Below are 26,322 nucleotides of genomic sequence, written 5' to 3' on the forward strand. Positions count from 1 at the left end.
AATTAGATGGGGGGGGGGGGGGGGGGGGGGGGGAGGGGGTGGAGGCAGGCTGGAGCAGGGCGGGCGCGGGGCGGGGAGCGGGCAGGATGCAGTCACGGCGGGGGCGGGTCGGGGTGACTCAGCCGGGAGCTGCCCCTTCCGTGGGCGCCGGGGGAACGCGGAGCCGCGCGGGGCGGTGAGTCCCGGGAGGGGGGCGGGCACCGAGCCCCGGGCGGGGGGGGGGGGGGGGGGGGGGGGACCGGGCATAAGGAGCGCAGCGGGGCGCGGGCGCGGGAGCTGCGGCGGGGGCAGGTAAAGGAGTGGGGGGGGGGATAATGCGCTGAGCGGCCCCGCTTGGGGTAAGGGGACACGCGTGGGGATGGCGGTGGGGATGGGGCACCCCCTCCCACTGCTGCTGTGGGGGGGGGGGGGGGTACGCGAGCCCAGCCCTGCGCTCAGGGGGTGCTGCGAAGCACCCCCCTTGGGGCAGCAGCAGCGTTTCCCACGTTTTCCAGCAGCGTTTTGGGTTGTTTTTTTTTTTTGTTTTGTTTTGTTTTTTGGTTGGTTGTTTCTTTGTTTTGTTGTGGGTTTTTGTTTTGTTTTGTTTTTTTTTTGGCATGGAGGGTGCCGGGGGGATGCTTTGCGGTGAGATTTGTTGCAGGAAAAATCGCATTAACCCTCAGCGCATCTGCAAACCTTCCCGTAACCGGCAGGGGAGGAGAGAGGAAACCATGTTTTCATAATGAAGAGGGAAAGAAAAAAAAAAAAAAACACAACAAAACAACAGAAACCCCAGCCCTGCACATCAGCTGATGTTAAGGAGGTCGGTTTGGCACCTGCTGAAGTGCTTCTGGGAACATCCCATCATGTGTGGCCAAGCTTGGGTCTGGCAGCAGGACCGTGGCTTGGAGATGGCGCTGGAGAAAAGCTGCCCGGCGTCTGTCGGGTGTGCAATATATCTGTCGTCCATATATATATATATATGTCGCGCTCTCGGGGTTGTGCTGCAGGCGTGATGCAGCAAAGATCGCTTCCTCCTTGCGTTTACCACCAGGTTGCAAAGTTGAGGGTGTGGATGAGGGCAAGGAGCTTCAGGATCACAGGGTGTCTGCTGCAGCAGCTGAGGTTTTGTGCAAGAGTCTGGTTTATGGATTGGTGTGGAAGAAGAGAGAAAAAAAAAAAAAAGGAAAATCAGTTCAGCTCCGTTTGGGAGGAATAGTGGCGTTTCTGTGAATGTAAGCTGTAGGGGTGAGCACTGCAATTTGTCTCAAGATGTATTTGTTTTGCGAGATATCTAACCTTGTGCTAATGATTTGGCTTTCCTGGAAAGGAATGGGCATGGGGAAGAGTGCCTCGTGCTTTTTTTTTTTTATATATATATATATTTTTTTTTATTTTTTCGAAAAGACAAAAACATTCAAGCTTTGCTAATGCAGTAATAGCTGCAATGAAGTCACCAGGCCATGAGTTTGGTGCACGCAAGTTAACCTGGCTAAGCTGGACTGGCATTGTTTACAGGCTTGCTTTATTGTGGCTTAGAGTCACGCACAAATACTGGCAGCTAGAATAAAGGACAAAGCTCGGCTTGGGTAAAGGGCTGCTTGCTGGAGGAGGACACATGACTTGGGCTTTGCTGGGTATCTCTCACCCTGGAGGGGTGGGGGGGTTATTGCGGGGAGGGTGGGACAGCTCTTATCTTCCTCAAACCCTTGGAGAAGGGGGTGTGGGTGCCTCTGTCAGTGCCTGGAGGCGTTTGGCCCAGACAGCAGAGGAGCTGAGAGGTGCTTCAGGGCTGTGACTTATCTCAAGGCCTGACCGGTCTGAACTGAGTCATATGAGCTGAGCTTTGAATAGCCCATTTCGGGGTTGGGTTGGTTTTTTTTTTTTTTTTTTTTTTTTTTTTTTTTTTTGTTGTGTTTTTTTTTTGTTTGTTTGTTTGTTTTTTTTGTTTTTTGTTTTTTTTTTTCTTGATTGTGGAGAGAAATGCCTGCTTAAATGGGACTTGTGGGCTTTGATTTCTGGGTGATGAGGAGAAGACCTTCCGTGGTGGGACTCTGGAGAGGTGAACTGCAGAGGGTTTTGCTGTTGCGGGCGCTGTGCGTCTCCTTCAGCTGCTGGGAGGAGGCTGCGGGACCTTCCCGGTCCCTGGCATAATGCGATCCAAATAGTTGGAGCTCTGTCCCTGGGAAAGCAGGCAGGGAACTACCTCTGGCTCCAGGATCTCCTGGTCTGGAGGGGTGAAGAAGGCACCTGGGTGATGTCCCCTCCTCCCTGGCTCTCTGCCTGCACCGTGCAGAGGGACTGCGGGGTGGGTGGTGCAGCGCCCGCCGCAGCCATCTCGCTTTGGGTGCTCTCCTCCCTCCCATGCTGCAGCTGCTCTGAGCAGCTCATGTTGGAGGGCCTTCAGCCTCAGTGCTTCCTCCTCGCTTGCTGGGAGGAGGGGGGAGTCGAGGGCAGCACTCAGGTGGCCCAAATTTCCTCATTTTTAAGCCTGGCTGGGTGGTGAGAGTCCTGCCCAGGGTCACGTGTGCTGGTGGGTAGCAGCTTTCTGGAGTTATTTCTTGCTCATCCTTCAAGAAATTGCATTACCAGAAATTTTGTATCCCAAAGCAGGAGGCAGGGGGCTTGTCCTGAGCTCCCAGATCCGCAGCCCAGGAGGAGGTGGAGCAGCTCGGGGCGGGGGGGCTCTTTGCAAGCCCCAAACATCCTCCTGCCAGCTGGAGAGGTTCCTAGAGTGAAGCTGCTGTGTCTTAAGAAGTCCAACAGCCAAGCTTTGCTTCTGTTTTCAGGCTAATAAGCTGTGGTGGGATGTGGTTTGTGCAGACAGCCTTTGCCAGGGTTATCCCCAAGCTGCGAGGCACCTTCAGAGACCTGGGGGGTGCAAAGGGAAGGGGTTGCTGGAGAAACCCTTCTGGGCTGTTTGCCGTGCAGAAAGAACAGATATCTGTCCGGTGCGGCAGCTGTTATGCAAGTTTGGCTTTAGTACTGCTTTTTCAGTGGTATTTAAAATGGCTGTGGAGTTTTTTGTTGGTTTTTTTTTTTTTTTTTTTTTTGCGGGGGGCGGGGAGGGAAGCGTGTGCGGAGGAGATAGCAGCAATGGGAGAAACACGAGTGCGATAATGCAGCTGTGGGAAGTGTTTTACTGCTCGTATCTGCAGGGCAAAGGTGGGGGGTGATGGGGGAAACCAGCAACCTCTGGTCCCTTGCTGCGTCGCTGCTGGGGTCAGCGTGCCTCCGGCTGCATGTGACTTGCTGTCGGTGGAAATCTGTCCTGCGAGTCCCGTGCCTGCGCTCTCTATATATAGATTTGCCGTACACGAGGTGCTGGCTAAAGCTGGGGGGGGGGTGGGGAGTAGGGAGGAAGAAATTGCACGAGCTGGAGGATTTCCCCTTCCTTCTCCACCCAGGTCTTGGGATATTCTGTGCCATCCAGCTTGAGCATCAGCTCCCCTGCCCCCTCTTCCACCCCTGAAACTTCATGCTCGTAGGAGACTTCATAGAATTGCAGAATGGTTTGGGTGAGAAGGGACCTTTAAACCTCATCTCCACCAACCCCCCCTGCCACAGGCAGGGACATCTTCACCTAGATCAGGTTGCTCAGAGCCCCGTCCCGCTTGACCTTGAATGTTTTCAGGGATCGGCCATCTACCACCTCTCTGGGCAACCTGTGCCAGTGCCTCACCACCCTCATTGTAAAAAATTTCTTTGTTATATCCAGTCTGAATCTCCCCTCTTTTAGTTTAAAACCATCACCCCTTGTCCTATCCCCGCACCCCCTGACCCAGAGTCCCTCCCCACCTTTCCTGCCCCCCCTTTAAGCCCTGGGAGGCTGCTCCAAGGTCTCCCCGGAGCCTTCTCTTCTCCAGGCTGAACCCCCCCCAGCTCTCTCACGGCTCACAGGGAGGCTTCGTGCCCATAGGAGTCTTGACAAGAGGCTTGTTGGCTGAAACAACCAACTGGCTCCCAGCTATTTGGGTTGTGCTGGGCGACATCCCGCTGGGTTTGCTGGCCGCCGGCCGTGTCGTGGGGCAGATGCAATGCAGCAGGGCTTAAAAGACGAGCGCCTGTCAGAGGGGAAGCTGCCTGGTATCTTTTTTCAGTTTGGTCTCGGGTTACCTGGAGCTTGAAAGTCAGTAGCCGGTGTGGTCTGGTAACCCGAGGATGTGGGCTCTCCCAGGTCTGTCCATCGAGAGCGTGGTGCAAGCAGCCGTATGGATGCGGGAGGCTTTGCAGGGTGGGTTTTGGCGTGTCAGCAAAGTTATAAGCATCCTGCTGAAAACAAAAGTGTATCAGGTGGCTTCTGGCCTCAAAACTGCCTCCCTTCAGTGCTACAGGAAATACAAAGTTGACTGAATGAATTACAGAGGGTTTTGAGTTTGTGGGGGTTTTTTGTTTTGTTTTGTTTTTTTTTTTTTCTTTAAGATTTTTCATTAGAAAAGGTACTTCAATTCAGGCTAGTCACCTATATGGCCATGTTGAAGGGGCACAAGGCAAAAACCGCAGCAGCCTTAGAAATGTATATTTATTTCTCTGGAGCTAACCTTCCTGCTGTGTAAGCAAGGGAGCATGATGGGGACACCAGCAGTGCCAGCGAGTCCCTTGGCTGCGAGAAACCTCTTAAGGAAGCAAATACGCATGAAACGCCTTCCCCCAGATCTCGCCTCTTTGTAGGAGGACACGCGTGCTGCTGAAACTCAACTAGCTTTTGGGCTGAGCATCCCGCTGAAAGCATGGAGAGTGGGAAGGAAAATAAATAAACGGTGAAAGGAGGAGGGGGGAGGAAGTTAAAAAAAAAAAAAAAAAAAAAGCCCCTTTATAGTTAGCTGCAGCCGCCTGGGCTTGTTGCTGGCAGAAAGTAGGACACTCCTGCTGGGTTTTCTTCTTTGGAAAGGCTAAACTTGGCTGTGAGTGGGTGGAGGCAGCCTGCATGGAAATGCGTGTGCATCTCCCGGTCCCCTGCTCCTGCTCAGCAAGCTCTGATGCCGTGGGGCCAGAGAGCTGCTGGCAAGAGCTGTGTGTCCGGCTGCTCGGGCCTATTTGCCCAGAAGGGGTTAAACCCAGGCTTGCAAAGGTGATTACACCTTCAGCTCGCTGAGATGAGTAGGAATTAAAGCCTAAATAAATATCTCTGCTGTTCAGGCTACTGTGTATGCGAGGTCTTGGGTCGCTCCACAGGCTTGGAGCTCTTCGTCGGGTTGGATGTGGGGGTTGGTGGACGGGGAGCTGGGAGGTTTTGGAGAAAGAGGGGAAAAAAGGTGCCCTGGTGTGTTTGCAGAGATCGAGCAGCTCATGGCCCGGCTGCGTGTCTGAGTCAGGCGTGGGGACGCGGAGCGAGCGGTGGCTGCTGGCGTTGGGGGGTGAATTGCAGTTGGGCAATTTGATGTGAATTTAAGTTAAAGGAGGCAGGAGAGCAGAGGAGCCACAGAGCCCTGTGGCATCTTTGGGCTGGGTGATGCTTGTGCTCCTGCGCGGGAGGCTGCGGTCCACTCTTGACGTTTTCCCTGCCTCTCTGTTCCCCAAATTCGGACTTTCCTGGTGCCCTGCGCCAAGGGGTGAGGCTTCACAGCCTCCCTCGTGGAAATCCCCCGTGGGAGGGGAGCACAGGCAGCAGCCACAGGCAGCTCCGGTGCTGGCGGACCCCCCCTCTGCATGGGCAGGGGGTCACTACCACAGGGCTCTGACCCCGACCAAAGTCCCCAGGGCAATGGGCTGGCCAAAATGAGGCTGTAAAGTCCAAAAAATGTGGCTTGGGGTGATATCTTCAAAGGGGAGAGCACTGCACTAGGGCAGGGGCTAGCAAGTCCTCGGGGCTGCAGCCCTGCCTGCACTTTGCCATGGAGGTGGAGTGTCACTTATTCCTTCTCCTACTCCTTATTCTCCATTTTTATGGAAGTAAACACAGCTTTTAATACCCTCCAAATCCCATGGATTTGTTTCGAAAGATATTTTCCTGCTGCTATTAATCCTGCAGTGGTTAACAAACAGGGTTGCCTTGTCCGATTTCTTCTGAGCTGCAGGAGGGGGGTTATTAGTCCGCTCCTGCGTCTCTCCTGACCTTTGGGGTAAACTGGGATCGGGAGGGGCTTTGTGCAGCCACGTGTTTTACCCTCCCACGTGTTGCTGTGATGGTCCTTCTGCCGAGTCCTTGCTCACGGTCCGAGCCTGCCTTGGGAAGGTTTCCAATGATGCCCAAATCTGGCTGCAGGTGGAGCGTCCCGTTCTGTAACCAAGATGTGGCCGTCCGTGTCCATCCTGTGTGTCCTGGTGGCCTTCACCAATGCTCGCAGCCTTCCTTACTACCCTCCTCTCTCCAGCGACTTGGTCAACCACATAAACAAGCTCAACACCACCTGGAAGGTGAGTACTGGGTTGGTTTTGGGAGGTTTTCTTGGATACATTGCTCAACAGTCTCTGTGTGACTCAATAGCTGAGCTTTGGGAGTCTCACCATGGTGGTTGCATCAAACCAGCCTTGGTTCCAGTTGACTTCTCCAGTGAGTTGATGCTGTCAGGAGCTCCTGGGGTGACAATAACTGTGGAGCTTCTCCTTGGAGCAGAGCACTTACGAATTTGTAGAGTAGAAGCAATGCTAAGAGGAGGAAACTCTGTTGGAGGCTGGAAAGAAGAAGCAAGTGTCAAGTTGTACTGGTAACCTGGCCAAACCCTCCTCGGCCAGACTTCTGTGGCCAAAGCCTAGAGTTGGACCTTAGCTTACTGGTCGTGATGCACTGATCCTGGAAGGGCCCGTGTTCTCTGTCTATAGGTAGCTTGGCTCTTGGCCTCTGGGTTTTATAGCAAATGGCAGACACTGGTTGGGTTTGAGGGAGATCTGGAGCACCGGGCTGGTCCCAGCACCTCACTTGGTAGCTGTGAAGAGTCATGTCCCATTTCTCTGTGTCCCTTCCCAGGCAGGGCACAACTTCCACAACACTGACATGAGCTATGTGAAGAAGCTCTGTGGCACCTTCCTGGGTGGGCCCAAGCTCCCTGAGAGGTGAGTGCTGGGAGAATAAGATGATGTCTCTGTAGGAGCTTGTATGGATGCTCCTTTTGTGTCTGGAGTGGGTGAGGGTCTTTCCTGGCAGACTGTGAGTGGGATTCCCCTGGGTACAGCTTGGTGGGCATCTTGCATGGAATTAAGCAGAGAAATACTTGTGGGGGCAACATCCATCCTCTGTCCTATCGCTTGACCAATCGTGTAAGTTGTACTCCTTGAAACTCAAAACACTGGAGGAGCTGCTGACCTGGTCTGAGGATTTCAGGAGTATTTATTCTCCTTCAGTGAGCAAACAAGAAGAGCCCTTGTCCTCCAGGCCACCTTCAGAGGAGGCTGGAGAATCCTGCGTGCTCTGTTTTGTTACACTGATGTTCCTGTAACAGGATTTCCCTCTTTTTCACTTGCAGGGTAGATTTTGCTGCAGACATGGAGCTGCCTGATAACTTTGACTCACGGACGCAGTGGCCTAACTGTCCTACCATCAATGAGATAAGAGATCAGGGCTCTTGTGGCTCTTGCTGGGTAAGAGCATGGGTTGTTTAAGGTCACGTTGATACAGAGCTTGCTGGACAAAAAACATCCTGTCGAGCTTGCAACTGAACTGCATAAATGGGGGGAAATAGGGGATACTGCAGTGTCTGAGCTTCTTGGTGGGCTTCTCCCAGCCAGGCTCATGCTTGCTGCACTCAGTGCCAGAAGGTTGCCTGGTTTCTCTTCCATGAGCACCTCTAATGGTCTTCCCTTGGGTTTTGGGGGCTGCCCACAGGCTTTTGGTGCCGTAGAAGCGATTTCAGACAGAATCTGTGTTCACACGAACGCCAAGGTGAGCGTGGAGGTCTCGGCAGAGGATTTGCTGTCGTGTTGCGGCTTTGAGTGCGGCATGGGGTGAGCTGCTCTTAGTTCTTCTGCACTTAAAAGGTGGGTGGGAGGAGCAGGGACATAACCCAAAGATGCTGGTTGTTTCAGCCCTGTCTCCCTAATGATCAGAAAGCCCCACCAGTGGCTTGTGTTGTAGATGCTGGAGTTAGGTGGGAATGTAAAGGTGACTGCATGGAGTGAACGTCCCTGTGGGCCCCATCTTGCCCCCAGCAGCAGTGGGTGATGATCATTGCTGGATAGAGGGCAAGCACATATTGATGCTTTTCTGTAGACAGTTGGCAACTGCCTAAGCCAAAGGAAGGATCTTTTAATAGCCCCCAAAACCTTGGTTTTCGGGAACAAGCCTTTTGCCTGTGGCTTTTGCAGTTGTTGAGAGCAGGGTGGCGAGTTGAGTCTCCCAGCTGTGTGGCTTCTGCTGCACCTGAGAAGGAGGCACCACTGCTTTTGGATTTGGAGTCATGGGTGCTCTTAGCTTGGTGTCTTGAGGCCTGGAAACCCTGCGGAAGGCAGGGACAGCCTTAAAAATGTTCAACGTGCTGAAAGCTTCCCTTCAGCTCTCCCGGGCTGGTTCCATTCCCGCTGCCTCCCCTGAAATGGGATGGCTTTGAGCAAGCTGGAGCTGGAACTGCTGCCTCTTTTTCCAGGTGCAATGGTGGTTACCCCTCTGGCGCGTGGAGGTACTGGACAGAGAGGGGCCTTGTGTCTGGGGGTCTCTACGATTCCCATGTGGGTAAGTTCTGGCAGATTCCCCTTTGCTTTCACAAGGGTACATCTCTGCTCGGTTACAAGTTCATGTCCTTCAGGGTGCTTCTCTTCTGGTCTGCATCCTTATGGCTGCTCCCTCCTTCAAGCCTTGGCATAAACACCTCTGCTATCCCAGTTGGCTGCTCCTGTCCCCGTGGCCGCTTTCTGGTCACCCCTTTGGGACAAGGGTCCCAGAGCAGCACCTAGTGGCAGGAGACCCATCCAAGAAGGGAGCACAGTAGCCAGACTTAACCCCACAAGCCTCCTACTTCCACGCCAGAAATGAATCGGGCTGTGAATCTTTTGTTATTTCTGGTTTTTGGACCAGTTCAATACACTTCGGGTGAGGGCAAGAGTCTTCCTGACCTATTTCCCCCCCCCTCAAAAAACAACATCCAGACTGGAAACCTCCGCCTCCTCCTAGCATGGCCTTGAGTTGGCTTTTCAATCCATCTTTTCAATCCATCTTTTGAGTCCATCTTTTCCATCACCTTGTCAAGAGGGAGGTGGTGGGAAGCAGGTCCAGAGGGGAAGCCCACTGCTGATGCAGGGGATTTCTCATCTGGCAGTGGCAGATGTGCTCTTGCTCACACCCTACCGATCTGTGGAGTTTCTGGGTCAGAAAGGTCATACCCTTCCTTGAGGCATCTGATGCCTTCTCCAGAATGGCTGTTGGGGACAGGGGTGCTCGGGGACAGCCAGTTCATGCCACCTCTGTCCCCCACAGGCTGCCGTCCCTACTCCATCCCACCCTGTGAGCACCACGTCAACGGTTCCCGGCCACCGTGCACCGGGGAGGGGGGGGAAACCCCCAGGTGTAGCCGGCACTGTGAACCCGGCTACTCGCCCTCGTACAAGGAGGACAAGCACTACGGTAAGGGAGGTGGCCTCCAACATGTGCTCAGTGCACAGCAGCTCCAGATCTGCTCCTAGTGGTAACTTGGTGGGGTTGGCAGGGTTGGACCTCTTCCTAAACTGTTTTATGGTGTTTTTTTTTTTTTTTTTTTTTTCCTGTGCCCTCAGGATTGGGTGGTCCTGGAGCAAAACATAAGCCTGGCAGATGCACGGTTTGTGTTTGCTGAGGCTCAGCTGGGATGGGGGAACTGATGTGAGTCCTCGTGGTGCACATGCTTGGTTGAAGAGCATGGTGCTGAGTCCTGGGGGAGTCTGGTGTCAAATCCACCTCCTTACTCCTTGGTGGTAGCCGGCTCTATGCGTTTCAAGACAAAGTCAGACAGAGCTTTGAGCAACCTGGTCGAGTGGAAGGCATCCCTGCCCATGGCAGCGGGATTGGAACTAAGTGATCTTTAAGTTCCTTTCCAACCCAAACCATTCTATGGAGGATAGGCTGGCTGCTTCTTGGAGATTTGTTTTAGCCTTGAGTAATTTGGGTTGTTTTGGAAATGGGGATATACAAGGGGAAAACCTCCCACTGAAGCTGTCTGGAATAGGTCTTCGAGTACAGAATAGAACTCACGTTAAATCATTCCCTCTGGGAGAGGGATGGTTGGAGCCCACTTTTCCTCCCTGGCTGTGTCTGCCTCTGGAGCAGCTGGGTTTGAATTTAACCTTTAAGTGGAGAAGGCGTCTTGCAGGGGTCATGCTGAGCAGTCTGTCCAGCCATCCTGTCCTGTGTGACCTGACAATGCGGTACTAACGGTGGGACTTTTTTTCCTCCCTAGGCATCACATCCTACGGTGTCCCTCACAGTGAGAAGGAAATAATGGCTGAGATCTATAAGAACGGCCCGGTGGAAGGAGCTTTTATTGTCTATGAGGACTTCCTGATGTACAAGTCTGGTGAGCATCAGCACTGAGGCTGTAGGGAGCTCGGTTCCCTACTTCATCCATAGGGTCTGTCTTTTGTGGCCCTTGTCCCTCTACTCATGCCTGAAAGAAGAGCTCAAGTTCACGCTTGAGTATCTGGTGTTGCAAGAACATGGGCAGATAGCATCTCCTGTATCCACTGGTTTGTAGAGAGGGGGGAGTAGGTGCTTGGGGTGGAGCTGATGCTTTAGCATCAGTCCTTCCTCCAGACTCCACACTAAGCTTCAGGTTTGCGCTTAACCAAAACCACCTTCTCAGCCGTTCTCCGGGTTTGGCTCTCGGATGTCTCGCCACAGGCTGTCAGGGCTCTGAAGAGCGGAGACGCAGTCGGTGCCTGTTTGACACGTTGGTGTGTTGCCTTGCAGGGGTCTACCAGCACGTGTCCGGGGAGCAGGTTGGAGGCCACGCCATCCGGATCCTGGGCTGGGGGGTGGACAACGGCACTCCGTACTGGCTGGCCGCCAACTCCTGGAACACCGACTGGGGGGACAACGGTGAGGCACCCCCAGATGCTACCCGGGGGGGGGGGGGGGGGGGGAAACCCCTTCCCCATTCTCCTTGGTACGATGGGGAGGTTGACTTTTGCTTTTTGGTGTTTCCAGGCTTCTTCAAAATCCTCCGAGGAGAGGACCACTGCGGCATCGAGTCCGAGATCGTGGCTGGCATCCCCAGCACGGAGCAGTACTGGAAGAGGGTGTAACCCTCTTGATCAAACCACAAATAATCCTCAGTCCCCGATGCTTTTAACTGATAGCGGGTTGGGTGCAGAGCCCCCCCTTCTAAGAGACTATAGTTGAGGTTACTTTATTAAAGCTTTTTATCTTTTTTTTTTTTTTTAGTGTTTTTTTTTGTTTTGTTTTTTTTTTAAAATTGTATGGTGGAGCTGGAGGTGGAACTGCTCTCTGCAAGCCCTCTGCTCCTGGTGGGTCGCAGCAATGGGGCATTCCCTGCTCAAAGGACTGCCGGAGGGCTCACTGGCCTCTTGTGCCATGGTATTTGGTTAGCCCAGACCCCTTCCAGCCCAGTCTGTTACTGGGAGGGCAGGAAGCAGACTTGGTGGGAAGCCATGGCCAGGGGTGATTTGTGCACCTCTGGCTGGGTTGGTTTGACTGTTAGCACCTGAAACAAGCAAGGTATATTAGTGTGTGCCTTGAATTGGCTAAACTTAGACCTATTGATGACAAAATACTGACGAACTTGATGTGGGGCTGGCTCTGGCTGGAGCTGTGTTAAGGCCCCTTCATGCCTGCAACAAGTCCTTTGTGCATCGCTTGCTCTGCTCTATCCATTCAGCAGCTTTTTAAACCACTTGTTCCTCAGCTGCCTGCTTTTACTTTTTTTCTGCTGTAGTCTGGGGTTATTGATCCTAAAGAAGGGCCTGGCTGGAGCTCCATGAGCCTTTGATCAAATGTCCTGCAAGCATCTTAAGAGCATGCTGGAAAGAGCAAACCACTTTTCATCCGTGGCTGGGCAGCTTGGTGGGTACAGGGGGGTCAGGCATTGGCAAGGGGTGCTGCATCCAAAATTGGTGTAGTGCTTTGGGACTGCAGGTGTTGAATGGTGAGCAGAGATGAGGGATGTGCCCCAGGTCTGCTGCAGGGAGCTCATGCAGATGCTTGGAGGTACCTTGCTAACTTGCACACAATTGAAGCTTTTTTTTTTTAGCCACAGGTGTTAAGGAGGAAGAAAAAAAACCTTATTTTTGTTACTATGGGGAGGTGTAATAACTGTGTAGGAGGAATCATGTGATTTGCCAACACTAATATAGAGTAAGAGCTTTTTTTTTTTTTAATTTTAAAGCACAAAGTGTATTTCTGAGCTTGAGGCTACAGGCCTGAAATGTGTAAAGCAGGCTCTCCCTTGCACTGTAAAATAGCCCCTTACCTCCACTTACTCAGACACCAGTGAGACAGAACTGTGGTGTATGTGATTGGAACAACTGTGCCAATAAATGATTTCTCCAATGTCTTGTCTCCTGATGCTCGGTTGCTTCTGCTTGGCTTCGAACCACCTCAAGCTGTTCTCCCGTTGTTCTGGGCGTGGTGGAAACCAGGTGAGACCCTTCTGTCTTCATGCCGTGTGGTCAGTCCCAGCCCTGTCCTCTGGCCATACTGGTGACAGTGGGCCCAGTACTGACTCCTGAGCAGCCCCCTGGGCATTGCCTGCTCCTGGTGAGGAGAAGGGTGCTTCAAAATGGACCAGTGTGGAGCCAGGACTGCCCCCAGCATCTCTGCGTGCTGGTACAGAGGGCCTATTAAAAGTTAATTTACTGACCTTTAGCTGTCTCTCACTCTTGTTAAAATTCTACCTTTGGGTCTGGCGCAGAAGGCTTTAGTGTGATGCCTGTGTGGGGCAGCAAGAAAGCATCTACGTTTCATCAGAGCTGAGGGTTTGTAGTTTGTGGTAGGGTGGGGAATTATCAATGTAAAAGAAATTAAGGCTTAGTATTTTTTTTTTCTTTTTTCCCAAAGAAAACTTTAATTTCAACAAGACAGGAAGCTGCACAAAGAGAGCTACCACAAGTTTTTTTGAACAATAGCTTAAAACTATCTACATTGGTACTCCCTCTGAGTAACAGTCTGGCCACAGGGGCTTGGCCTTGCCAAGGCCACCGAACTGCACCTGGTAGACTGAGCTCTGTCCTGCACCAGGACACAGGCTCTCCTCTCCTTCCCAAAGGCAAAGCAGCATTTCAGGGTGATAGGGACCACAAAAACAAAAATCCACCAGCAGTTTCATCTTCTCACCCAAGCTGTTCCCACGAGGAACATAGCCCACTTGTAAATCCAGCCTGATGCGTTTCAGAACAGCAGTGGAAGCCTCTTCCAGTTTGCATGTCAGTCTAACCCCAGAGATTCATCCCAAGCTAGAGTCATAGGGGCCAGGGAAACCTGCCCTGGCCTTCTCAAGGTGATTCAAGCCTTCCCAACCCATGGCAGGGATCATCGCTGCCTTTCGGGGCAGCCAATGCAACAAGGCCCCCCAAAAAGCATCCTCCAAGGGACAGCACAGTTCAAACCCCAACTCCACCACCTTGCAGAGGTACCCGGTGCTGCTCTGCCACAGCCACCCGTCCCCATGGGCTGGAGAAGTGGTGCAGACCCCACAGCAGAGTCAGGCACGGGGTTATTAGCTCAGGGCCATGCAAGCAGCTCCCTCCTCCTCTGAACCACCTCCCCAGCTGCTAAAACACAAAGCTTTGCAAGTGCGGGGTGCCACGTGCTAGAGGGCAGGGAACTGCTGTGGATGGCTTTCAATTAAAGTGGACAGAGCATCCCACTTCCAACGGTATTTAACACTGAAAGGTCTTGTTTCAGACCTAGCAGCCTCCTTCAGCACAACAGCAACGTGAAGGTTGCCTCTGCCTGCTTCCAGGATGTCAACCAGTCTGGGCTGAGGGCCAGAAAGTGGCCAGAGCTTTTTCCCTGGATAAGGAAGCATGTTCCTCTCCCAGCCGAAGCAGCGTCTTTCCAGTGTGGAGCAGGCACTAGAGGCAAGAGGCTGCCTAAGAAAAGGGAGCAAAACCCAGGTTTTGCTCAGCTCTGAGCTGAAAAGGTGTCTCAAATCTCAAGCAAGAAAACAGGCAAATGGAGTTTAAAATCATCCTAACAAAAAAAAAAAAAAAAAAAAAAAATCAGGTAAACTGTCCAAGAGGAAAGAAGGGGGGAAAAAAAAAAAAAAAAATATTCAACCCCAAACAGTAAGACTCCAATTAGCGTTTGTAACAACCACCCAAGCAGATGGCAAGGGCAGTGAGGAGCAGAGTCCGGCAATGCCGCACCTTTGCCTCGGGGCTGCAGCTCACTGACCTCCCGTCCTCGTCCTCGTCCCCCCCCCGTCCCAGGCCTCACGGCCTCCAGGCGCCTGGCCATCCCCACCAGCCGGGGACGAGGAGCCTCCTGCCTCCGCTGCCCGTCCACCGACCACCTCTCGCCCTGCCCGCCCGCTGCCCCTCAGTTCTCGCCCGCCTGGACGTACTCCTCGGTGGCCTTGGAGATGGTGGTCAGGTACTGCCAGCTCAGGGCGGCCAGGAGCATGGCGCACGACAGGTAGATGGGGGAGTAGTGGTGGCGTGACGCCGTGGGGCTGCCAGGCAAGCTCGTGGCGCGGATGGAGGCGATGACCCGCTGCGTCTTGTTGGATGAGGGGTCCGCGCTTGGGATCTTCTGGTAGATCTGGGGAGGGAGGAAGGAAGGGAAGGAGTTACGGTTCCACCCCCCCCACAAGGCCGAGGAGACAAAAGGGGACCGCTGGGTGGAAGAGGAAGCCTTAAAGGCTGCTGTGTCCTCAAGAGCAACCGCAGTGGTGGACGCAGTGGTGGACAGCCATGGAGCAAGGCCCAGCTGAAAGGGATGGCTGGGTGGGGCCATTTCCCTCCAGAGGTGCATTAAGACAACCGGCCTCTTGAGGGCATCCCATGATGGGAGATGGACCACACGGTTCTCGGACACATTCCCTCAACCACACTTGGTGCTGGTGGGCCCTGTGGTTCTTTCTCAGCAATCCTTACCCACCCCAAACCGGTGAGGACAAACCAGTGTCACCAGCAGCCAGTGTGACTGCCAGGAAACAGCCTCCTCCATCAGGTAACCCCCTGGTTCGGGGGTTTTCTTTTCATGGACTGCGAACCTGATGATCTTTGAGATGCTTGTTTCCATGAGACTTAGGGAGACACGTACAAGCACAGACCCTGGGCTAAGGTGTCAACATCCCTTGTCATGGGGTTGGCCAGCCTGCAAAGGGAGCGCTCATAACCCATGGTTTGGGGTCTCCCTGATGCAAAAGTAACACCTTTTTACTGACAGCCCATGCTGGATTCGGGTTTTGAGTTTGTTATTTTTTTTTTTTCCCCGATTAAAAAAAAAAAACCTTGTTTCTCCATGTGAATTTTTAGCTTCCACAGTACCCTGAAGCCAAGGGGTCCCCCTGCTTTAAAAACATGCAAAGAGCTGCCCTCATTTACTGTTGGCCACAGAGCATGAGGAAACAACCATCCCACCATGCTGCCAGCTGCAACTACAGACACAGAGAAAACAAGACTGCTCGCTGGAGCAGCCCATGGGGAGATGATGTACCCTGCTCAGGAGTAGTATGTTGTGGAAAAAGTCCTCTGTGCCTACTCAGCTCAGGGGAAGCCCTGTGCTGTGACAGCTAACTCCTCTGGTTCTCCACCAGAAGGACAACAGGACCTCAGTCTCTCAACACAGGCACAGACCAAGAGTACGTTCAAGGAAAACAACTCAAGCACTCAGTCTGGTCCAAGTCAAAACCATGTGAGGGTCACCATGCCCCGGCACCACTGAAGTAAGGGACTTAAGGAAAGGATTAACAGATTCACATGTCTTCCCAAGTCCACATCGGGACTGAGGACAGGACCAGCCAGAAATTACTCAAAGCAAGCTGCTCGACCTACCTCTTCCACATACTGGTACATGATGGCTTTGACAGCTTGTATATTTGTGGCATCCATCATTAGAGTGACGGCTTGTCCCTTCCGGATCTTCACGATGCCCCTGAACACCTGCCTGTTGTTATAGCAGGCAGCCAACGTGGCAATAGCCATCACCTAAGGAGAAACACCAAGAGGCCTTACTGCATTGCAAGAAGCTTGCCAAGGGAATAACCCTGGCCCTAGTGAAAACAATAGCAAAGTAACTCTAGAGTGAAGCCACAATCTCACCGACAGCAGAAATGGCCTGTACCAGGAAAGAAGGAAGCTAATACTGACACGATATATCCTCCCACACCTCCAACTTCTCATCATCTGGGCTGCAGATGATGAAGAAGCACTTGAAAGCATAACTCACCTGGGGGATAGCACAGAAGTTGAAGACACTTTGGTTTTTCAGGCGGGATAAGTATGTGAGGACATCAGGTACATGGTGAAGGGCGTTGGTGATGAGCTCATTCAGACACTGGACAGCCATATCGATGTTCTCTGGTTTGGCCAGATCTGAGAGCTTCTTTGCGTATCTGCTCCAAACCTAAACATCAAGATAAGGACTCACAAGTTGGAGCGTACATTCACGCCATAAGAGAGATAACAGTAACAGTCTGAGGTCTGTGAGAACACCAAGAACCACACATGAAAGCCTTGAATGATTGGGGCTTACTAAGCTAAAGAAAAGAAGCAGGGGATAGGCCCTGGAGACATGACAGTGGCCTCTGTATATACAGAGGGATTGCAAAAAAGGATGCAACTCATCTCCGTATCTTCTCGAGGAAAGGGAAGGAAATGACACCTCACACATCAGGCTGACATCAAGAAATGCTCTGAGACAGGTGAGCCACATGGAAAAGGGAGAGAAGAATTCTTGGAGGGCCTCAAGAAGAATTGACAAGGATCTATCAGGCACTGGAAGAGCTGATCCTGCCTTTGGGAACAGACTAGGTAGCTTCTCACCCAGTCTTATCATCCCTCATTCTTAGAGCCAACAGAGAGGGGAAAAATCTGCCCAACAAGTTCCTGGCAGCATGGGGAGACATCACCTTGTCCCCACATCTGTACCCAGACAGCTGTAGATAGATGTGGAACTTGTCAGCCAGTTGTCATTAGAAGAACTGTTATTATCAGGAAGATGTACAACCCACAGTAGTGATTTCAGGCGGCACAGCTTTATTATAGGGTCTTAACAAAATTAAAGCAAACCATCAAGTCTCTCATGTTAACTTCGATTTAAAGGGACATGAGAGACACTACAATTTTAGCTGTGCTCCGTGAAATGCATTTCCAAGACACATGTCCTGGGAAGCATGGGCAGTTAGTTCCATCCATTACAGGTCTTGATGGAAGTATGACTGTCAAGGGACACCAATAAATGGTGGGAAAATCCTGGCTTTGGGGATTTCAAAGGAAATTTCACGAGGAACTCCTCTAAGGAGAGGATGCAACTCACTGTATCAGAGCAGCAGCAACAGTACCTTCAGTCTTAGTTCTTTTCCCAAAGAGGCACAGCAGAAACGCTCACCCCAAGGCAGTGTTTTCCCTCACCTCTCTGGGCCAGAACTCCCTTCCCTCCAGCTGGTCCTCCAGATAGTCACGGATGATGTTGGTTTTCTGCAGGAAGAGGCCCATGGAATTGGCCAGCTCTGTGTCCTCCCCGACGATAGGATCTTCTAGCTCTGATGCAGAGAAGAGACGGGAAAGGCCGATCCCCACCAGCCCAGCAACATAGTGACAATACTGTGAGGCACCGAGAGGGGAAGAGGCAGGAAAAATAAAGCGAAACAAAAGGAGCAGTTACAAAGAGCTGCCTATGTGCCACAGTGAGTTTCACAAAAATAATGCTCAGAAGTAACTGACAGAACATTTTCTGCAAGTTCTCACGGCCCTCCCTGGGACGTCTCAGCTTTCCCATGCCCAGCAAACACCTCACCAAGGTGCCGCTCCACCTCCAGCAGCCGAATGAACTTGCCCACAGAGGAACACGGATGTGACGGATCACCCAAAACACATGCTGGTGGGCAACACCAACAATCCACACCATCCGCTCGTTACCCACGGGACCAGCAGTCTCTCAAAGCCTTCCCAAGCCCACACAGCGCCCCTCATCCAGCTGAATCCTCTGCCCCCAGGGATGCTGTCTCCTTTTTCCCCAGAGACAAGGTGGATCCTACTCACGGTCAGTCCACTCCTCTGTCCCGGCTGACTTACCTTATCCCACTCATGCTGAGAGTCCACCTTCTTGTCCAAGAACTCCGCCATCCCGACACCCATCTTGTGGCAAATATCTGAAATCACATCCTGATAGACCTTTGACAGGTTCCTGAACTCCAGGGAGATCTGCAGCACAACCCACCACGAGGTAAAAAAAAAAAAAAAAAAAACAGCGTCAAGAGAAAATAGCAGAACTCAACTTTTATTAAGAAATCAGTAAAAAAAGACCATTTACCAGAGTCTTATCCTGCCCTGGCTGCAGATCTAGGACAACTCCCACAAGCAGAGCTGTTTCAAAGCCCTTAAAGCACAGGCTCAGTCTGTTCTCAGCCTAAATGCTATGGTCTCTGGCAGTAGATCAGACACAGCAACATCTTTGGGAAGGCTCTCTAGCCTTGGACTGTATCACCAGGAGTTGCAGGACAGAACTAGATACACTTGATGCAGAGAATTGGGGTTTTTTTGTAATTTGTGAGAGCACCCCATCACGCCAACCACGGGAAAAGACAAGGGAGGTTTTTGGTGCTCTGGTCTCCTGAACCCTCTCCAGCGCACATTTTGCACAACTGGAAAGGCTTTAAGCAACAGGAAAAGTGTGAAATCCTTCCCCTGAATGTCCAATAACATGATTCAGTGATTCAATCGTTCTCACACTAAAATAAAAATTAAAAAAAAAAAATATTACACCCTCCCCTTCCCAAAACTGTGGAGCATCACGTTTTATTGCGCTGAGCTTTATTCTCCCTCAGTGGGTAGCTACAGCCAGCTCGGGGTGTGTGTCCAACAAGGGCAGTGGTCTGAGGGATTACAGCTCAGTCACCACCTCAGATCCAGGCTCTCCTGACTCTCTCCACAGCTGCTGGCATGTCCTTGCCCTGTGCCTCAGTCTCCCCATAAAATAAGTGTATTGATTCTGCTTCTGTCTCAATGGCTTCTATCCACTACACAGAGAAGCTCGACCTGCAAGTACACCTCTACCAAATATGATTGAAATCATACCTAAACATGAACTCAGACTGCTGAAGTGAATAACACATACACACCAAGATGAAGTGCCATGAACACGTTCTCAAAAATTTTTCTGAAGTACCAAGCCATTGGCGTACCTACCACAGCTCTATCACTATACATCAAGAGTCCTCTGACACAGACATCTCCTATAGTGTATGCCCCTCCCAGGTAGGGCACAGCCACTGTTATCCCAAGGCTGAGCATCAACATTTACAATACACCTCAATTTTTCCAACAATTATCCCATTTCCACAACTAAGCAAAGTCCGGTAAGGGTAGAATAAATTTAAAATGGTAAAAAGCTGAACAAAACAGAACATCTTCAGAAAATGAAATCCTCCTCACTAGAATTATTGTATTTTTTCTTAAACAGAGCTTAAAAAAAACCCTGAAAAATAAACCCACATATTCTTGATCAAAGTGACCAACAGCAAAACTGCAGCATCCACCAAGGGCTGGTCCTTGCGCCCTCACCAAAACCAGACATCTGTGTCCCCACCCAGCAGAGCCCAGCCTTGTCTTCCAGCCACAGCATCTCCTTCTGCTGTCAGCATGAGGGATCCCCTCTAGGATGACTGGCCAGACGGGTTCCCCTTTCCACTCTGCGGGTAACGCGGCACTGGGAGATGCTGCATCTCGGTGCAGCAACGCTCCATCACCCCACTGCTTCTGCTGGGGCTGAAACCTGGCAGGAGGCTGGGACGAGCATCGCTGTTTCAGCTCTGCTGCCTGACACCCTGAGCACCTACAGCACGGAGTCAAGGCCCTACAGCTACATCTGCACCAGTAACTTAAATATTGAGCACAGACTCGGTCACCTGCAGCTACCCCCATCAGCACGGCCCCCGATGTGCTTCTGACCCCAAGCACCGCTTGGTTTCTGCCCCACACTACTTCTCACTTCTCAAGGACAGTCTGGGATGCAGCCACACCGTTCTGCATGCTGAGAGAGCTTAACGGCTTGGACATGGCCAGACTTTCTCCATCAGCCTCCAGGTCAGAGAATAGGCTCCAATACTTTACCTTGCTAGTGGAGATGCAGCCTCTCTGTGGGTTTCTTTTAGAAGGATCAAGAAGGCGTTAGGCAATATTGTTACTAACAGCGAGGGTGCTTTTTACCTTATATGCATGTCAAAGATCTGCAGACAGACTTCTGTAGCTCTAGAGCAGATCCTGCAGGACCGCTGCAAACGCTGGTCCATCCCTAAGCCAGATGCCAGACAAACTTTCCTGTCTCCCTCTGATGGGCCACAGGACACCCAACCCAGGCGTTGGACAACAAATCAAAACACTCTTCAGAAGGCAACGGTCATTTACTCTTCCAATAGAAGAGGCAACAAGCCCCTTTTTAGAGATGGCACTCTTCCACAGCCAGATCACCTCTGGCTCATAGAGTTGCACAATGTTTGGGTTTCTTAGCACAGCTCTGCATCCAGCCCCACGCGCAGGGGATGTAGCTCTTCCGAAGAGCTATGGGCTCACCAGGGACTGAACGAGCTCAGCAGGCACAGGCAGGCATAACATGGAGACAACCATGCACACAAAGGTGACACAAGGCAGCTGAAGCAAGGAGGCGGACGTCTTACCGTTGGGAAGTCCTCGAGCACCTGCCGGTCCTTCTGCTTGCTCTCCGTGTATTTCCACTCTGGTTGATAGAGATAGGAATGAAACTCATGCAGCATCGGGACCTTTACATCTAAGTTGATGGTCATGTCATCCTCTATAGTGTCCAGGGCACGGAGAACTAGGTAGAATATACAGACGGCATGTCTGGGGGCGGGGAGGGAAGGGGAAGAAAAAACAATCATCCTTTACTTGTGATTGCCTACGAGGCAGGAAAACCAGTTTAGGTTAACCACACAGCCTTTGGCAGAGGTGCTGCCAGCTCAACATGACATGCGCTGGCATCACCAGGTCACTGATGCCGTGGAAGATTCAAGCACTTCCAGAACAATTCGCTTTCACGTTTCAAGCATTACGATACTCCATCCGCCGAGCAGAATGGAAAGTGGTGATGCAAAAACCTTCCCAGGCCCTGCCACTGTATCACAGTGCTTCCTACAGTTTGGAAACCAGTTTTGGTTAACGGGTATCTCTCTTTCATCAAATCATAGAATGGTTGGCTTGGAAAGGACCTTTAAAGATCATCTAGTCCAACCTCCCTGTAACGAGCAGGGACATCTTCAACTAGATCCAGGGTGTCAGCTTCCCCAGCCCTCGTGTGGGGACAGTGGCTGTCCCCTGCAGTGAAGGAACATAAAATACATGCATTAGATAAAACAAATGCATTAGAAATCTGCTGCTCAAATCCCAGGGTCAGAGGAACAGAGTCGGGGTGGAAAGCACCACCAGCAGCACTTCCCACCCACCTTGCTCATCATCTCCTTGAACCTCGACTCTGAGCTGCCTCCACACAAACTGCCCATGGGCTGACGGCTGCAAAAGCTGCAGCACGCCTGAGCTGCGTTAGGAAACCCAGGTTTTTCCCTTCATGCAGGGAACTACAGCATGGCTTTTGGCTTTCTGAGACGTGTACTGGGGAAAGGATGGGCCTGTAAGGTCTCCCTGAGCAGGGCACTGCCAGGTCCAAGCCAGAAAGATCCAACCCTGCAAGCAAGGCCAGAGCTTGCTAGGACTCAAGAGGGCAGAGCCCGAGGTCAGCTTATTGGAAAAAACAAATGCAAAATAAGGAAGGGAAAAAAGCAGGTGTACTTTTCCAATCACTTGCCCTTCTCTGTACCCAGCACCCTTTTGTCCTGTTTGGACGGGAACAATGGGGTCCCTTGCTGCACAGCACAAATGTCAGGACTGGCAGAAAGAGCCAAAACACACTGTATTTTTAAACCTGCATGCCCAAGTTGCTGGACCAAGCACCCCAGTTAAAAGCTGCTGGAAAGCTGCTTCCACTCCCAGTCCCCACCACCCTGCCTTCCCCCACCTGGGCTCTGTGTCTCTGCAGCTGAAGCAAAAAAAAAGTCCTGACGGCAAGAAATAGTGGCCCCAACTCCAGAATTTATATAAAATAATCCCCCCAACTCTGAATGAGCTCAGTGATATGTCAATGAGATGACGTGTTTATTGTTTGACAAATGGAAACTAGCTTGGACTGCTTAAATGCTAATTACTAGGCAAAAGTGTTGCTCTCCTGGGATGAACACATTGGAGTGGTGATTAAGCAGCCAGGGCAAGCTGACTGGTTCTTAGAGCCAATACTGTTAAATTTGGCATTTTTACCTTAATTGAAGGGTATTTAATACCTCTGTCAAACCACGCATCTTAGTCTTCACGAGCAGCTCTCTCATGCCCTCCTGTTCCTTTGCACGACTGAGTTTTTCCATTTCAGCTGGGCTGCAAAGGTTCATCCGACACGATGCAAGTGCCCAGGACTCCCACCCCCTTTCAGCAACAGCCTCCACCGGCAGCAACCAAGAAAAGCAGAACAGAAGCTGAAATGCCATCCCAAAAGCACCTCTCACATCTACATCATGCCAAGAGAAAAGTTAGCAATAACTCCAGAGCCCAGCACAGTTAAAACACTTATTTAGGGCCTCTTCTGCATCTAAACCTTAACTGCATCTCTAGCTTCCACTGTATACTGAATTTAGCTCCATGGTGATTTAAGTGTATCAAAAGGAAGAAATTTTTTATGATGAGGGTGTTGAAACACTGGCACAGGTTGCCCAGAGAGGTGGCAGATGCCCCATCCCTGGAAACATTCAAGGCCAGGTTGGACAGGGCTCTGAGCAACCTGATCTAGTCGAAGATGTCCCTGCTCATTGCAGTGGGGTTGGACTAATGGCCTTTAAAGGCCTCTTCCAAACCAAACTGTTCTGTGAAATACAAGATCATAAAAACAACCACGCAGCGAGCGTGGTCTGCTTGCAGCTCCCCCTTTCTCCGCAGGGTTCCCAGGCACCATGGTCCCAGCTGGGCTCCAGCCTGAAATCCCTGGGGATGACAGTGGCCAAGCGAAGCCACACAGTCCTCACCAGGAAACATGCGTGACAGTGCTGGGAAGAGGAGACACCAGCATTACCTCCCCTTTGGGCAGCTGGAAGCGCCCAACTCCAAAGAGCAAACCCTGTTTCATCTCAGGGCTCAAGCTCCAGCTCTGTCCTAGGCGCAGCTCCCCCCTTCCCAGGCGAGGAGGTCCTTTTTCTCCTTGCTGCCAACTTCACCCGCTGCCAACGCAAGCCTGGTCCTCTCCACAAAGCAGCTGAACCTCCAGGAATTGATCCTGAAGGGTCCCAGGGACAGGCAGGACCACGGGGCTGGCAGCAGGGGAAGGCAGAAGCATCCCTCTCCTCCCCTCCACCACCAGGACTGGAGTTATAATGTTGGCTTGTAACTCCTCTCCACTACCAGGAGTTATGTTGTTGGCTCAGCTGACGACGAAGCTGCAGTTTTGAGCCTCCCACCTTCCAAGAAAACGCCCTAACCATGAAGCAATGAGCTAGACAGGGCCCTAGCCTGCAAACCACTCAGTTTACGGGGCCAAAAAAAATAAGCAAGAAGGAAACAAACATTTTAGCTCAACTACCAATACCTTGGCCTGGGAGGCAGTGCTCCAAGCACTCATCCAGAAGCTCTCTGTTTTCCAACAGCCCTTGGGGGACACATGGAAACTCTCCAGGGAGCAGGGATGTGAACCAGGGAGAAAGAGCTTCACACTTCCCCAGCCTTCAAAACAAGATTTCACTCCAAAGAAGTTGCAAACAAAGTCGTGGCAGGGGAAGGGACCAGGCTGTGGAGTAGGACACCGTGCTCAGGAGTGGACCCTGATCCAGAAAAATTAATTCCTTTAGTAATTGCTGCTCTGCCAATTTCTACACTGTGCTTATTTTGCATTTCCCTCTTTTGCCCCTAAACTCTTCAACAGAGCTACTGTGCTTTGAAAATTAATTTCTTCTGATCCACTACAGTCAGCTGTAATTGAGCAGCAATCCCTGGGCGGCCGTAGGTTGCAAAGATCCGGCAATAGCATTTTTAGGATGCCAGGCAAAAGTTTCTGTGCCCTGAGGGGAGGGAGCCTTCCTGATCCCAGCAAACTGCAATGCAAGGATTAAAGAACAGAAAAAACACTCAAGAAAGGTAACTGCAGGAAGATGAAGGCAAGCACACCCTATATAGACACTGCTAACAGGTTTCAAGGTGTTTTGTTGATTGCTTTTTTTTTTTTTTCCTTAGTTTCTACATTAGAGTGGAAAAAAAGTTTAATTCTTGGCGCCACTCATACCTTTCCACACAGCCCCAGCCAAGCCGCTCAATTTCTTTGACTTTCCTGTAAAACAGGCTGCAGCCACCGTTTCATAAATGCTGGGTGACAGCTACGGGGCAGCATCCAAAATGCCAAACCAGGGTTTGGAAACCCAACAGATAATCCAGTGTCCAGGCTGGCGCCTCAACCGCAGCATTAGATGTGCCTAGTGCAACTTGTAGGAAACCCTAATTTTGACAGTTAACCCAATTTAGGATTAATTGGAGAGATCTGCATACTGAATTCAGTAATTACTACATGAATATAAGGAATTATATAAAGCATATATATACGCACGAAGCCCTGGGTCAGCCGAGCTTTGCATCCTCTGTTACTATTTACCATCTGAAGCTTCCCCGCGCCAGTCAGCAAAATTTGTCCAGCAAAAACAGAGCGTGCAGCAAACCCCCTGCGATGACCACGTAGGTTTTGAGGCAGCTGCTTCCAAAAGCACCTTCCAGGCAGGGTCCGGACCCTCGGTCAGCCCTGGGATTTTCGCTCACCCCGTCCCGGCGGCCAGCGCCAGCCTTGGCACCGCCAGGACACATTCCCAGGGTGTCACAAACAGGACAGGGCCTGGCGTCGCGTTTAGCTGAGCGCGGAGGAGCTGTGACGCCCGTCCCCAGGCCTGTTCAGGGCGCGGGGCGGAGGGGGGGGAGATGAGTTACACCCCCCCCCCCCCCCAGCCAACTCGGACGTGTAAAACCCCACGTCGCGCCGCGCTGAGCATCGCCCCGCCAGCTCAAGCAGGGAGGAAGAAGAGGGAGCGTTTCCCAGCAGCTCAGCTACAGAAATACGGTGTACGCATGGATCACCTCCTCTTGGGCAGCTCTTACCGGGGACCCTCGGCGTCGGGGTGCGGGGGGACATCGCACCCCTCACCTCCCAGTTCTCCCCCCCCCCCCCAAACTCACCGCAGCTCTCCATCCAGGGCTTGAATAACAGCGGCGAAACTTCGGCTGGTCTGGTTGAGGTACTGGTAGCAGGTACGGAGCCCGCGTCCCAACGAGTCCTGCGGGCAGAAAGGGGAGCGGGGGGGCGGCGGTTGGAGGCGGGGGGCGACCGCCGGCGGGGCCGGGGGGACCCCCCGCTGCTGCTGCTGCTGCTGCTCCCCCCGCCCGCCGCCCCGCAGCCGCCCCAGCGCCCGGGGGGGACCCCGCGGGGGGGAAAGGGCCAGAGTCCGCTTGAAAAGGGACACGGCTTTGGTGCTGGCCGCCATGGGGGAGCGGCGGCAAGGGGGGGGGGGGGGGGGGGGCGCGGCTGCTCCACCCCCCCCCCCCCCTCAGCCTCCCCGCCCCTTTAACCCGCTCGGCGCCGCGCAATGCCTTGCGCGGAAAGCGGGAAAGCCTGAAACCGGGGCAAACGCGATACCCGGTGCCGAGCACGGCGGGGGAGGGGGGGGGGGGGGGGGGGGGGAGATGAAAAAAAAAAAGCCTTGCCGGGGCAAAGCAGCCGTTGCAAAACGGCGGAGCCCGCGTTCAGGGCGATGCGCGGCAACGCAACGAGCAAAGCGGGGTTGCGCGGGGGGCGGTGCGCGCCCAGCCCCGCAACCGGCGTAACGCTGCAAGGCGCGGGAAGCCAGGAGCCGGCACCGCGGGCCGCGCAACGCTCCACCCGTGGCAACGGGAGATGACAACCCCCCCCCCCCCCCCCCCCCCACCACCACCTCCTTCCTCATCCTCCTCCTGGATCCCGCACCACCGCGGCAGCGCATCCTCCCAACCCCCCCCCCCCCCCCCCCCCATCTCCGTGCAGCGCCCGCTCGACGGAGAAGGCGAAGCGCATCCCGCGCCGCTCACCGGGTCGATGCGCGGCATGACGGCCCGGTAGCCGCCCATCTTGAAGCGCAGCAGGTTGTAGATGTCCTCGGGGTGGCCCAGCCATTTCCTCAGCAGCTCCATGGGGGCCGCGCTCATCCCCCCCCGCCGCTGCCGCCGCCGCCGCCCCCCCAACACCCGGTGCTTAACCGGAGC

The 26,322-nt window shown here is 52.7% G+C and overlaps 2 protein-coding genes across 6 annotated transcripts; one reads left to right on the forward strand and one right to left on the reverse strand.

The window, feature by feature from the left end:
* The first annotated feature begins 95 nt into the window (after positions 1-95).
* Positions 96-12,388, forward strand: CTSB (cathepsin B). 3 transcript variants are annotated; one of them, XM_042802939.1, is made up of 10 exons: positions 96-175; positions 6,185-6,336; positions 6,887-6,972; positions 7,383-7,497; positions 7,742-7,860; positions 8,499-8,584; positions 9,326-9,472; positions 10,281-10,397; positions 10,790-10,918; positions 11,027-12,388. In XM_042802939.1, exons 2-10 carry the CDS (start codon positions 6,211-6,213, stop codon positions 11,122-11,124), a joined length of 1,023 nt encoding a protein of 340 aa, XP_042658873.1. In that variant the 5' UTR covers positions 96-175; positions 6,185-6,210; the 3' UTR covers positions 11,125-12,388. The 3 variants fall into 3 exon arrangements, with proteins under 3 accessions (XP_042658873.1, XP_042658872.1, XP_009964801.2); XM_042802938.1 differs by lacking the exon at positions 96-175 and adding an exon at positions 235-291; XM_009966499.3 differs by lacking the exon at positions 96-175 and having other exon boundaries at positions 6,181-6,336.
* On the reverse strand, positions 12,014-26,322 carry FDFT1 (farnesyl-diphosphate farnesyltransferase 1). Of its 3 annotated transcripts, none has more exons than XM_032993853.2 (9): positions 26,149-26,322; positions 25,264-25,361; positions 20,679-20,862; positions 18,079-18,207; positions 17,416-17,607; positions 16,232-16,408; positions 15,838-15,990; positions 14,403-14,599; positions 12,014-12,592 (listed from the first exon to the last, which is right to left on the reverse strand). In XM_032993853.2, exons 1-9 carry the CDS (start codon positions 26,263-26,265, stop codon positions 12,508-12,510), a joined length of 1,332 nt encoding a protein of 443 aa, XP_032849744.2. In that variant the 5' UTR covers positions 26,266-26,322; the 3' UTR covers positions 12,014-12,507. The 3 variants fall into 3 exon arrangements, with proteins under 3 accessions (XP_032849744.2, XP_032849743.2, XP_032849745.2); XM_032993852.2 differs by lacking the exon at positions 12,014-12,592 and adding an exon at positions 12,872-14,029 and having other exon boundaries at positions 26,149-26,321; XM_032993854.2 differs by lacking the exon at positions 12,014-12,592 and having other exon boundaries at positions 13,932-14,599; positions 26,149-26,321.

This window comes from Tyto alba, unplaced genomic scaffold, assembly GCF_018691265.1.
Source record: "Tyto alba isolate M040663 unplaced genomic scaffold, T.alba_DEE_v4.0 Super-Scaffold_40, whole genome shotgun sequence".
Lineage (NCBI taxonomy): Eukaryota > Metazoa > Chordata > Aves > Strigiformes > Tytonidae > Tyto > Tyto alba.

What these genes read in the sequence shown, in the direction of transcription:
- CTSB (XM_042802939.1), top strand. Translation starts at nt 6,211, where the DNA reads ATGTGGCCGTCCGTGTCCATCCTGTGTGTCCTGGTGGCCTTCACCAAT. An exon ending in TCTCTACGATTCCCATGTGG is followed by an intron (nt 8,585 to 9,325) that starts GTAAGTTCTGGC and finishes TGTCCCCCACAG; the next exon opens with GCTGCCGTCCCTACTCCATC. An exon ending in CTTCCTGATGTACAAGTCTG is followed by an intron (nt 10,398 to 10,789) that starts GTGAGCATCAGC and finishes GTTGCCTTGCAG; the next exon opens with GGGTCTACCAGCACGTGTCC.
- FDFT1 (XM_032993852.2), bottom strand. Translation starts at nt 26,265, where the DNA reads ATGAGCGCGGCCCCCATGGAGCTGCTGAGGAAATGGCTGGGCCACCCC. An exon ending in TGCTCGAGGACTTCCCAACG is followed by an intron (nt 18,208 to 20,678) that starts GTAAGACGTCCG and finishes GTTGTGCTGCAG; the next exon opens with ATCTCCCTGGAGTTCAGGAA. An exon ending in ACTTCTGTGCTATCCCCCAG is followed by an intron (nt 15,991 to 16,231) that starts GTGAGTTATGCT and finishes GTTTCTCCTTAG; the next exon opens with GTGATGGCTATTGCCACGTT.